Source organism: Agelaius phoeniceus, chromosome 9, assembly GCF_051311805.1.
Source record: "Agelaius phoeniceus isolate bAgePho1 chromosome 9, bAgePho1.hap1, whole genome shotgun sequence".
Lineage (NCBI taxonomy): Eukaryota > Metazoa > Chordata > Aves > Passeriformes > Icteridae > Agelaius > Agelaius phoeniceus.
Genome location: NC_135273.1, coordinates 34,246,158 through 34,259,079, shown reverse-complemented (window position 1 = coordinate 34,259,079; position 12,922 = coordinate 34,246,158). Strand labels below are relative to the sequence as shown.

General features: G+C 46.7%; 1 protein-coding gene across 1 annotated transcript in view; it reads left to right on the top strand.

Moving 5' to 3' along the window:
• The window catches only part of LOC129122953 (hexokinase-1), a 39,233-nt gene that overhangs the window by 5,487 nt on the left and 20,824 nt on the right, over window positions 1-12,922 (top strand). Inside the window, exons 2-4 of the mRNA XM_054637092.2 lie at window positions 1,108-1,270; window positions 5,946-6,094; window positions 10,728-10,847. Coding sequence (XP_054493067.1) covers window positions 1,108-1,270; window positions 5,946-6,094; window positions 10,728-10,847 — 432 coding nt within the window. The remainder of the gene's footprint in view (window positions 1-1,107; window positions 1,271-5,945; window positions 6,095-10,727; window positions 10,848-12,922) is intronic.

The window sequence follows — 12,922 nt, the reverse complement described above, 5'->3', positions numbered from 1 at the left end:
TGCCTATGGTTTACATAAAGTGGTTTTTTGTGGCCTTGGTCTTGTAAGATACAAATGCCAGCTTGGAGATGAGCTGTTCTCAGGGCTTCCAGAGCAGCCAAGGAGACACAGGGAGCCTTGGCACAGAGCTGGCCTGGGGTTTAAAATGAGGTGGCTTTTCCAGTTTTGCTGAGGACAGAAAACATGGGCAGGGTTTTATTTTTTGTCTTGCTAAGCTGCAAGCAAAAGTGATCCCAAAGGTGTGGCTTCGATCTGAGCCATTTGTGGAACCAAATTTCCAAGGCAGGTAAAGAAACAAGGCAAGAATAGACTGGCAACTGAGGTAAAAAGGGTGGGAGGTGTGTTTGGCAAGAACCCCTCCAGGCCATGTTGTATTTTTCAGGCATCAAAGCATCTCTCAGTCTTCCTGACAGTGAAGGTGGTTGTAATATTATGGAAAGCAATATTGTTGGAAAACTAGAACTGCCTCCTTTTTCCAAGGAGGTAAAACAAGCCACAAAGGAGAAGTCAACAACTTTTAATTTGATGTTTTGTCATGAGAAGGAAGGTGCCATCTGCTCACAGTCAAGTCTGTCTTTCCAGACCCTCTGGTCATTATAGCTTTGGAGTGGGATAGGGAGAGTGGTCTGCTACACCAAAATAATTTCTCAGCCTGTGATGTAGCCCCAAAACCCCTGTGGCAAGTCCTTCTCAATGTGAGGCTTTAAACACAAAACCCCCCTGACACCCACATCTCCCCAGCTGGGACAAGGTGCCAAAAGAGGGATTTTTAGCTCCAGCTGTTCAGCTCATGGACACTCAGGAGAGCTGAGAAGTTGGGCAAGGGCTGGAGGTAGTGGTCTGAGGCTGTGGGCAGATGGTTTTGTGTGGGAGTGAGGAGGCAAAGTGATGTGGGGCTGTGTTGTGCCGTGGGGAGACAGTAGGAGGGAGCTCACCTCGGAGGCCTTAGACTTCTGGAGCATTCTCCATGACTTTGAGTCAGAAGATAAGGCATGAGGCTGTGTCCTGAGCTTGGCCAGAGCCCTGGGGCCGTGCTGGGGCTGTACACCACCCTTGCAGTGACAGAGAGGGCAGCCCTTGACGCTGGGGTGCTGTGTGTCCCCCCAGATTGACAAGTACCTCTACGCCATGCGGCTCTCGGATGAAACGCTGCTGGACGTCATGGCTCGCTTCAGGAGGGAGATGAAGAACGGCCTCTCCAGGGATTTCAACCCAACAGCCACTGTGAAGATGCTTCCCACCTTTGTGAGGTCCATTCCTGACGGTTCAGGTAAGCAGCTGGGGGTTTGTTTGCCATAGTAAGCACAGTGTGCTTTGTGGGAAATGCACAATGTCCTACCAAGAACAAGAGGGATTTGCTTCCTGGCAAGCCCAGACAGCGTTTCAAAGGCAGCCTCCTCTCTGTGCAGGTCTGTTCCCACAGATGCTGGGAGATTTTGTGATTCCTTTGTCAAAGCCATTTTGATGCCAATGGAAGGGCCCTTCCTAGCAGGTTGACTATCCCTCAGTACATTTAATCTGAGACCTGTCTGCCAACAGTCAGTACTTCACACAGAATGATTTTTGATTCATGCAGTTCACTCTCATGTGACCTAGAGTCCTAAATACAGTGGCTTTTAGTGATGTGCTGTTTCCTTTAACATCTCCTCTTCTTATTTTTTCCCCAGTGGAATTGTGAACCATTACAGGCTGAATTTGAGTTTCCAGGCATTAATTTTGCATTTTGTAGCTTCCTCTTCCAAACTGTCTTGGTGGAAAACTCACAGAACTTGAGGAGGATGTAGCATGTGACTGCAAAGCTGCTGCTCTGGTGTGCTAAGCTTTTTCCATCCGGATGCAAGGCTCGTTTTTTCCATGCCAACTGTACCAGATAAAAGTGGCACAGATACCAAAAAGGTGTTATGTTGGTAATTGAGACCAAGACTGCCTCTATTGCTTGTTACTTAAAAATTACTATGTGTTTGTAAAAAATACCATATATAGAGTATCTAAATGTATTTATAAACATTATATAATAGTGTTTATTATTTAGTAGTAACACTGGGTTTCCCTCTCATGTAGCATGAGCTGGTTAACTAGTGTGGTGCCTACCACAAGTTAACTAGTTTGGTGCCTACCTGTGTGCAGCAATTGCAAGAAATGCATAACAGAGTTATTACCTATTTTGAGTCTTTATTTTTTGTTTGAGTTAAAATTGAGAATTTATTGGTGAAAGAACATGAGGCCAGGTGCTTTGTGTAAATTGGTGCTGCTGTCTGGCAGGTGAAAGTCTTTGATAGCTTTGCTTTGCTGTTGCTTTCTGCCATCTCAAGCTTTTAGTTGAGATGTTATTTGCTGTCTGAGGAAAACCAAAGGGAGAATGTATGTGAATCCTCTGTTTCCCTTAATTTAGCACTGCTGGCTGTTATGTTGAAATGTTGTGTTGAAATTTGTCAGCTATTGAGAAAACCAGAAGCTGCCACACACAGCTGGGTCACAGGCAGAGGTTGCACTCAGGGTTTGCACATGAGGTGACTTGAGGGCTTTTGTGTGGAATCCCAGCATTTCTACTGGCTCCAAAATCCCTGTTTTTTCATTTATTTGAGTTCATTGGAGTAGTGACTTGTCCCCAGTTCCCTGCTTCATCAGGCACTGCACAGTACCAAACCTGAGCTGCTTGCAGTGAGTCAAATAATTTTGAAAATTGTTCCATTGTACGATCTGGGAAGGCTTAGAGATGGCCCAGGAAAAGGGGGACCTGCACATGGCCAGAGAAGTGTGAGAAGTTGCTGAGCACTGCTGGGCCCCAGGAGGAGCCAGAGCAGTGAGCAGCCCTGGCTGTGTGTAGGTGTGTCTGTGTGCCAGGGCATTCATTTCAGATCATGCACTACACACCTACTTAAAAAAGAACCTTGTGTATTGTGTCCAGGGCACCCAGTTCCTGCTCCTGAGCCTGCCTGGCTCCTGCCAGCCTCTCCAGGCTGGGCACACTGCTGGCAGTGCTTTGCAGCATGGATTGCAGCAAGGCAGTGCCTTGCCCAGGACAAGTTCTGTAGAACTCAGTGCTGATCTGTGTGTGTGGGTGGCTAGAGCCCCTTTGGATAGGTGTTAGAAAAGCAGGCAGAGCCATTCCATTCTGCCCCTGAAAGGGCATGTTCTGAGGCTGGGTATGAGCAATGTTTGCTTTGAGGGGGTGTTGTGGCATTTCTTTCCCTGACTCACCCTGTGTGCCTGTCATGCCTGGCACAGCCATGGCACAGGTGCTGCCAGGACAGGTGTAGAGCCCCTTCCCTCTTCCTCCCAAAGGTTCTGGGGGGCCCTCTGGATGTGGCTGTGTTGATGTGCCCAAAGATGGCAATTTCTGCCTTCAGCTGTCCCTCCGGAAAAGCCAGAGGCTGAAAGCCTGCCCTTTTCTCTGGCCTGTCTCTAATTACTGCCTTGTAAGCTCTTTCCTCTGAGTCCAATTATTATTATGGGAGCTGACTATTCAGAAAAATACTGTTGTTTAGTTTCAGATCTGTGCTTGTGTTCTTTTTCAACAAGGAGTTTGTGAGCAATAATTCTAGAGACTCTGGAGGTGTTGATGTTAGCAGTTTTTTTCCCCCCTTCATTCAGAGTTGTTTAATTTACAAAAGCCATGAGGTTTTTCAGTCCCCAGTGCCCAGAATGGTACCTCAAGCTAATTCAAAATGCTTTCATAGTCCAGATAAATTCACAGCAGGTTTTGATTGTGCCTTGGTGTTACAAAGCACAGATTAAATGCTGCTACTTGGGTTTAATTCCACAAGTACACTAAGACAAAACTCTAGTTGCATGCAGAATGCTTTACACTCTAGTTCAGAGACCTTTTAAAGGGTGAAGGATGATTCTTCATAATTTTTTACCTTGCAATGAGCTTGATGGTGCTGGAAATCAAGCACCCTAACCTGTTAATTTATTTACAAGGAAGGTATTTCAGAAGTGTAGTGTTTGTTTGAGGTAAACACTAAAAAGGGCCATCTGGTCCAGTGTTGATTTTCCCATTAGTTCTTGGAGGTAATGGCTTGCACTCAACAGATGATACCCATAACTTAAAGCTTATTTGGGTATTTGGCTTTTAATGAGAAACTTGTGCTCAGTGTTTGACTTCCAGACTGGCTGTGGTGAAGTGGGTTATGAATTTTTTATGCTGAGCCAAATAAAGGGAACTGCATCTCCAGTTTGTGTGTGCTCATGTTTTAAATGACATTTGTACTGGTGCAAAGCAGTGTTTAAAGCCACACTGCTCAGAAACAGGCAGGGAAGCACTGCAAGATCTGTGTTTTGACAAACTCAGCTTGCCCATGTCCTGAGCAGCAAGAAGGACAAGTTGCATTGCAGTGCAGTAAAATTAGGAGGTGTATTAGAAGTTGTGGGCTCCCACTGTAATTTTGCTGTGTTTTTCTGTATGGTGTTTATTGTTCTTTGTGGTTTCTCACATGACAGTGTTTTGTTTCTGTGTTACACTGCAGCCTTGGAAAACCACAGGGACATTTGCAGTGTGTTTTTGCCTCTCCTGGTCTGTTTCTGTTAAAGATCCTGTCCTGAGAGCCACCTTGTGCAGTTCATCAGCTTTGCTGACTGGGATGAGGCTCCCAGAGGTGCATGGGGTGATGAGGAGGAACAGCTCACTAGGTCAGATTTATGAGTTTTGATATGAGATTGGACAGAGTAATCTCAGAGGCAAGTATGGCTCTAGAAATCCTCATGGATAAATTGCATACCTGGAGTTTTCATGACAGCCTGGGGTCAGAAGGCTCTGGGAGCTGAGTGTGTTTGAGATAACATGTCACAACAATCATCCCAGCTGCTAGAGCTTCCTCCACTTTGAATTTAGGTAGAAGTGGAAAAATGGCAGTGTTAGGAATGGCCTTCAGAAAGTCACAGCTGATGAGGAAGATGATGAGAAAACACCACTGCCTTTGCTCTGCTGCCCTCTGAGCAGCCTCAGTTAGCCTGGGGATGCCATGCACAGACACAAATCCTTGCCAAGAGCCCTGGTGATTATCTGCAGCCTGGACACACGCTCCTGTGTGAGAAAGCTGTGCACTCTGCTTCCCTAAATATTATCTTTTTGCAGACTTTGACAATCACTGTCTTTGCTCCCTTTTTTGTAGGGCATGAGATAGCACGAGTAGGTCAGGCAAATATGTTTGCCTTGCTCTCCAGGGGTGCCAAAGGTGTCATTCCTCAGATAGCCAGGCCACGTGCCTGGAGTCTGTGACACTGGAGGGTTCTGGATTGCCTTCAGCTCTCTCCAGCACAGGGGGAGATGGAGGTACCCCAGCTCTTTCCTCCTGGGCAGATGGTAGGAGCTCTGTGCAAGGCATCACACCTGCTGAGTAACTCCTGCAGCAGTACAGGGCTGCTGTACTGGGGTTAAAATAAACAGGGCTGTTTTTTTAAGCTGTCCCTTCTTTGACTTCTCTTATCTGTCTGCAGTTTGCAGGGAATTTCAGCCTTTCTGGACATGAGATGGGGAGTGGTTCCTACTTTTATTACATCAGTGTAATTTGTTGATTTTAGAGCAGCCACCATCCACTGTTATTTGCCAAAATGACACAGGTTTATTTACAGCAAAAGGCAGCTTTTCAGTGGTCTGGCATCCCTTCATTTTACTGTCTCTGCTTTCAACATCTCTTTTGGGTCTCTCCTGAGATCTTTGCTCTGCCATCTTCATCATGAGATCTGGATACAGACTGTTCACTGTTTTGAATTCAACTTCATTGCAGTTACCTGTGTATCAGTGGTGGTTGGCATTGCCATTGCACCAGCTTCCTGCTAAATTTAGGGAATCAGACTGATGGAATCAGGTTCAGGTGGGTGCCCTGCAGCTGGCACTGTAGGAACTGGACATTTGCTTCAGTGCTGCGCTTAACCAAGCTTGATATTTCCCAGATTTGTGTTGCATACGATTTTTAATCACTTGTGTCTTGTTTTCCACATAGAGAAAGGAGATTTCATTGCACTGGATCTTGGTGGTTCTTACTTCCGAATCCTCCGGGTGAAGGTGTCGCATGAGAAAAAGCAGACGGTGCAGATGGAAAGTGAAATTTATAATACCCCAGAGGACATCATGCATGGGAGTGGGACACGGGTAAGCACCTCCTCCTTGGCACATCTCTCTGCAGATTAGCTCCTTAGGTTTTAGAAAATCCCACAAGACTGAGCTTAGCCAGTTGTACCTGCAGCATGCAGACTGCACCTCAGTGTCAACACTGAAAAGGAATAAGTGAAACAGAGCATGCATGGGTGCTGCAAAGCTGCTGTCATCATGTGGGAGACTTCTGGATAAGAGAGGGGAAAATGGCTTAGAAATAAAAATTCTGGCTTTTATAGTGAACTTACTTTCTGTTAGTACAAATGGAGAGCAGGAAAACAACTTAGTCTTTGTAAGCAATGAACATGACCAGCCCTGCAATTGTAGTGTTAGATGAGGGGTAGAAATCACCATGACAGCCACATCTCTGTGCTGGCAGTCTGAGCAACTCAGCATTCATGAAAAGTACAAGTACATTGTAAAAAAAATTACGGGAAGCTGATAGAATGTTTTGGCACAGCTTCACTTAAGTTTTGTTGAGTAATTGAAAGGTTTGTTTTTTGGTTTTTTTTTATGTCTTCCCTGTTCCAAGAGTAGAAAATATTTGTATCCATTCACTTGGATTTCAAATTGAGTTCTTTGAAAGTATTTTTTTTTATGAACAGGAAGTGGATTGCACTGGCAGATTTGTCTCTGTGTCAGCCTAAGGCAAAACAAGTAATTTTCATTGTTGGAAACAGCAAGGTTTCTACACTTTTTATTAGAATGAGGTGCTGTTCAGGAGTGTGAGACCTGCAGGAAACTTAAAGCTTGTTTCAGAAGAATAAGCAAAATAGGAGAAAAAGAAAAATTATGGGAACAGCATTTCTACCTTTCATATATTTTCTGTAGTCACATTAGTACCTTTATTGTCTGTACATACTGAGTGTAAGATGGCACTCATGGCTTGTCAGTAGAACTGATAAAAGCATTGCTGTGATACCTGAACCATGGCAGTAAAATAACCTTCTTGCAAGGACTTCTCCTAACCTTTTTGCTTTGGTTTTGGGCCAAAAGGTCATGCAGTGGCTTTCCCACAGGGTGGTTTTGGAGCTGTGGCTGGCAGGGGCAGGGAAGTTGGGTGGGCTGCTCGGAGGCAGGGTGGCAGCAGGGGTTGTTTGTCCATGGATGGGTGTCAGGAGCTGGAGGCTGACAGGCAGCAGGGATGTCTGCACACCCCAGTGTCTGCCCTGGGGAGGCAAGGCAGGCTGGCTTTAGGGGATTCTGGATGGAGACATGGTAAGGGTGCTAAGGAGGAGCTGGGAAGGGAGATATCAAGTCTGCTTTCTTTCCATGTCTTTGTCATATCTGTGTTTTAATTTTTCAATATCCAAAGGCCATTTGGCTGCTGGGAAGCAGCAGTGTGGAGCTTAGGCTGATAGGCTTTGTCATGGCTTTTAGGCTGAAAGAAAGGTGAGCAAGGCTTCTGCTGACCCCATGGGCATGGTATTGAAGTACCAGGAAAATAAGAGCAGAACTTGGGAGCATTATCAGAATAGCAGCTGGGTTTGAAGTTGTTCTATGATGATATCCAGTGCTTGCTGTGTGCCTTCAGAGGGAAGCATGGGGGATGCCCAGGAGGCAGACAGGCAGCTGGTGACTTGGTGCTTGTGACTGATGTCTACCCTTGAGGTTTTCTGAAATGTCTGAGCCAGATTTGTGGAATACTTGGACTGAGCTGCCTGTGTAGGGTAGGCTACTAATGATTTCCAGCAAGCTGTGTCATTAAGTTTGCTGAGTTACACTCCTAAAGCTTAGTGCCTAATCAGCTTATTGAAAGATTGTGATTTATGGCTTCACATCTCACTAACATGGTTCATTTTGATATTTTCTACATCACGGCATTCAAACTTTCGTTTTTGTCCATCTGTCAGGCATGAGCTCACAGTTTTACCACTCAGAGACAGTTCCCCATCAAAGTCAAGGGCAAAACTCTGATTGACTTCAGCAGTGTAATAGCAAGTCTAAAATTTCTAAGAATCCTGTCTCCTGTGCCAGCTCAGTGAATGGGAATGTGCCTGAGACTTGATTTTGGTGTTGCTTTTTTGTGTTCTTCCACTGGAGGTAACTTACAGATTTGTGGCTGTTCTCTGGATCTGAAACTGTGGTTTCCTTGCTCCTTAAATCATCCCCATTGAGGGGCTTGGCACTCCAGTTGCTTGTCCAAGTCTCCTGTCTGACAGCCAAATGCATCCTTGGATGTGGAGACCTCAGAGTCCAGCTTGAGCAGGCAGCTTCTTGGTCAGGGGAATTAAACCTGATCTGCTGCTCAGGGTCTCAGACTGTATTGCCTCAGGTTATAAATCAGACTGGTCCTTTCCTCGTGGCTGTGGCCACTCTCTGTCCCTATTTTTGACATATGATAAAATATTTGGCTCACACTGTTCCCTACTGCAAATCTGTGGGTAAAAGAAGGTTTTGATTTTTCCTCAGTGCACCTTCCCTGCTTTAATGAAATTTTACTGGATCTTTGTAATGTTGCCTCTACTGTCCAGTCAGAGTCATTTGGCACTGGTGAGGTTTGGATGTTAGTATGGGCATGGGCACTCACAGTGTGTCTTGAGTCTCCTTAGGAAAAATTTATGGGTGTCAGTGGTAGCAAAACTAATAAATGCCTGTCTTTTTTCTGCTTTTGAGCCATGCCATCCCTCTGTGGTTTATGAACAGCAGTAGCACAGCCAGACTGTGCATCACTGCCTAGACACAGCTCCTGTAGTGTCCACATTATGGCTAATGGTTAACTGCATTTGCATCTCATTAGCTGCCCTCCCAGTGTGCTGCTAACTCACACAGGTGGTCTTTAGCAGGTCCTGCCAGGCCTGTGTGGGCAAACACAGCAGGTGCATGGAGTTTTTGGAGTCTGTTGGGAATGCCCAGGAATTTTTTGCATTTAGACTTACAAAGCAGATCCCGTCTTTTCTCTGTGCGTTTGTAGTTTGTTGCATGAGAGGGATTTTTGTAACAACACATACAGTCAACATTTCTGCTTCCTGCTCTCTGAACTCCCAAGGGGTTTGAGGTTGGCCCTTGGGTTTTGTTTGTAATCCTGGAAGCAGCTGAAAGTTTAGTAGGACTGAGTATTCAGCAAGATACTTTCAGATGGGAAGCATAATCAAAACACAGACTCCTGCTGTTTCTGTGTTCCTCCTGGAGAAATTGCCATATTTTATTATGTAACTAGTTCTTTTCCTAGTTCCTCTGTCTCTCATCTGGACAGCTGAAAATTGTCTTCCAGAAGTGCAGCAGAGTGCATTGCATTCCCAAGTTGTTTCTCTGCGTGGGCTCAGAAAAATGTCTTTGATTTGCCCAGGGCAATGAATGGCAACATTCTCCCTGGGAAACCACTGTACTTTTCCTTAATCAAATCTGACCTCATTTAAGGCATGAGTTTAAGGTGTTCAGTTTAATTGTAACATTACACACACTGCTTCTTGACCTGCTTTGAAGGACAAAATATTCCTATTCATCCTTTGTAATTGCTGCAGTCTGTCTGTAGTACATTCCTGTCTCTCCAAGACTCTCAATTGTTCTTAATAAAGCTGTGTGGGCTAATTGGAACCAACAGATGTCTTTGTGTACTCCCTCCCAGTTATCCCCAGTCTTCTAGGCAGATTACCTCCTCTCATCCCACCAATGCTGTAGATAGGATTTGTTTCATTTTCTTTGGGTTTTTGTTTTTCAGGGAGTTAAAATGTGATATAAAACAGTTATATCCTGGGGCAGGCAGTGACTTGTTAATAGCTTGCCATCCATCTGTGGTAGGGGTCAGTTGAAGCATGTCTGGCTTTCAGGTGCTGGTAAATACAAACCTGTGTTTTTGTTGTTTCAATTGCTCAGGCTTGATTCCAGCTTTGAGCATTGCACTCTACCTGAGGGGCTTCCAAGGTGGCTCAGTGTGCTTTGTGCCTGCCTGGTTCCTGGCCTGGCTGACAGGGACACAGAGTGCCATGGTCACAGGTGCCATCTGGGTGGGAGTTGGTACCCACAAGCCTGGTGCAGGCTGCCTGCATAGTTCAACCTTTCAAAAAATGCAGAAAATATCCCCATTTTGGGTTGTTTCTCAGAACATGGGAAATATTTAGATGAATCCCTTGGGTTTCCTTTTTGTTTGTTTTTTGTGTGCTTTAGGCCTAGATATGAGATGATGTTCTTTTGGGTGGCTCCTTCAAAGTGCTGGGTTCTCTGCTCTCAGCAATGCTTGAGTGAAGCAGATATTGTCTTCTCTACATCACTGTAAAAGTGCTCAACCTCCTCTGGGACTGGATCCCAAATGTTCTTTGGACTGGCTCCTTCCTGTTATAGAAAGGTTAAAAGAGCATTTTTGTTCTCATCAGATGTTAAGTGGAAGGGTTACAGCAGGCTCGAGAGCCACGAGCCTCTTGTTTCAGGAATTGTTTTTATATGGGTGTAAAAGATGCCTGCAGAATTAGGTGTGTAAAAGGACAGTGCTTTTCATAATGTATTAATTATTAAGCTGTTAATATACCCTGCTTGAGAGTACTTTCATAGCTATGCCATTTATACATCCTTTAAAATCTGGAGAGCTATTTTCCCCTTTCCCCTCACTCAGAGCAGTTTTCATATAGAGTTTGAAACATTTTCTCCCTGAAGCTGTATCTCTAATCACGGTGGTTTAATATTTTTCTTACAGCTTTTTGATCATGTTGCTGAATGCCTGGGAGACTTTATGGAGAAACAACAAATCAAAGACAAGAAACTGCCAGTCGGGTTTACATTTTCCTTCCCCTGCCGACAATCCAAGCTAGATGAGGTAAGAAGATTTCACAATTCTCTTAATACACAGAAGAGCTGCCATGTTATTAAAGCAGTATCCCAGACAGGTCTTGTTTTGGGGATAAATGAGTGTTATATTTCACTGTCAGACTGTGTTTGTGTTTATGTTTTTGCCTGGGTAACAAAAGAGGAGGAGACAGCAATGTTTTGTGCTGAGCTCCTCAGTGTTATGGCTTACCCTCTAAACATGGCAGTGGTTTTCCCTGCCTCCTGTGCAGCCTTTTTCCCCTCTCCCCAGGGTGTGGTTGGTGTGAGCCAGCCCAGCAGGGTTTGCTGGGTTTTGCTGCCCCTCACGAGTGCACAGGGATCTGAATCCAGGTGTCTGTGCCAAGCAGGATCCTGATCCCTGGCACTGGGGCCACTTGGAAAGGTCACCTGGAGCCAGCCTGCTGCCCAAAGGGATGGGGATAAGCAGCCTGTGCACTGCCTGGTGAGAGTCCCATGGCAGGGATAGGGATAAGCAGCCTGTGCCCTGCCTGGTGAGAGTCCCATGGCAGGGATGGAGATAAGCAGCCTGTGCACTGACTGGTGAGAGTCCCATGGCAGGGATGGGGATGCACTGACTGGTGAGAGTCCCATGGCAGGGATGGGGATAAGCAGCCTGTGCACTGACTGGTGAGAGTCCCATGGCAGGGATGGAGATAAGCAGCCTGTGCACTGACTGGTGAGAGTCCCATGGCAGGGATGGGGATGCACTGACTGGTGAGAGTCCCATGGCAGGGATGGGGATAAGCAGCCTGTGCACTGCCTGGTGAGAGTCCCATGGCAGGGATGGGGATAAGCAGCCTGTGCCCTGACTGGTGAGAGTCCCATGGCAGGGATGGGGATGCACTGCCTGGTGAGATTCCCATGGCAGGGATGGGGATAAGCAGCCTGTGCACTGACTGGTGAGATTCCTATGGCAGGGATGGGGATGGGGATGCACTGACTGGTGAGAGTCCCATGGCAGGGATGGGGATGGGGATGCACTGACTGGTGAGAGTCCCATGGCAGGGATGGGGATAAGCAGCCTGTGCACTGACTGGTGAGATTCCCATGGCAGGGATGGGGATAAGCAGCCTGTGCCCTGACTGGTGAGAGTCCCATGGAAAGGATGGGGATAAGCAGCCTGTGCACTGCCTGGTGAGATTCCCATGGCAGGGATGGGGATAAGCAGCCTGTGCACTGCCTGGTGAGATTCCCATGGCAGGGATGGGGATAAGCAGCCTGTGCACTCACTGGTGAGTCCTATGGCAGGGATGGGGAGAAGCAGCCTGTGCCCTGACTGGTGAGAGTCCCATGGCAGGGATGGGGATAAGCAGCCTGTGCACTGACTGGTGAGATTCCCATGGCAAGGATGGGGATAAGCAGCCTGTGCACTGACTAGTGAGAGTCCCATGGCAGAGATGGGGATGCAATGACTGGTGAGATTCCCATGGCAAGGATGGGGATAAGCAGCCTGTGCACTGCCTGGTGAGAGTCCCATGGCAGGGATGGAGATAAGCAGCCTGTGCCCTGCCTAGTGAGATTCCCATGGCAAGGATGGGGATAAGCAGCCTGTGCACTGCCTGGTGAGATTCCTATGGCAGGGATAGGGATAAGCAGCCTGTGCCCTGCCTGGTGAGATTCCCATGGCAGGGATGCTGTGGTGTTTTCCTCCTTTTGCTCCTGTACCACAAATGACTCAGCAGGCTCCCGGTACAGCATTGCCATGGCAACAGTGTAGCAAAGAGTGCAGGAAAGTTAAATCTGCACAAAACACGCAGAGGTTGCCCTGTTAAAGCATGACCTGCTTTTCCAGCTTGCAGGTCTCTAGGTTAGCCTGGTGCAACAGCCCCTCAGATGCTGGTGCTCTGGAGGGCCAGGTGAGGCATGATTTTCATTACATTTCATACTTCTTGGGCAGTGCTGAGAGCTGAACCCAAGGGTGCTGACTAACTCAGGGTCTGAAAGCAGTTCAGAGCAGAGAGCTGCCTTTATCTGCATCAGATCAGAAGAGATGAGTTGATCTTGGGGCAGCTCTCCCACCTGGCTGTGGTGCATGGTGAGGCTCCGGCTCCTGACCACAGCAGA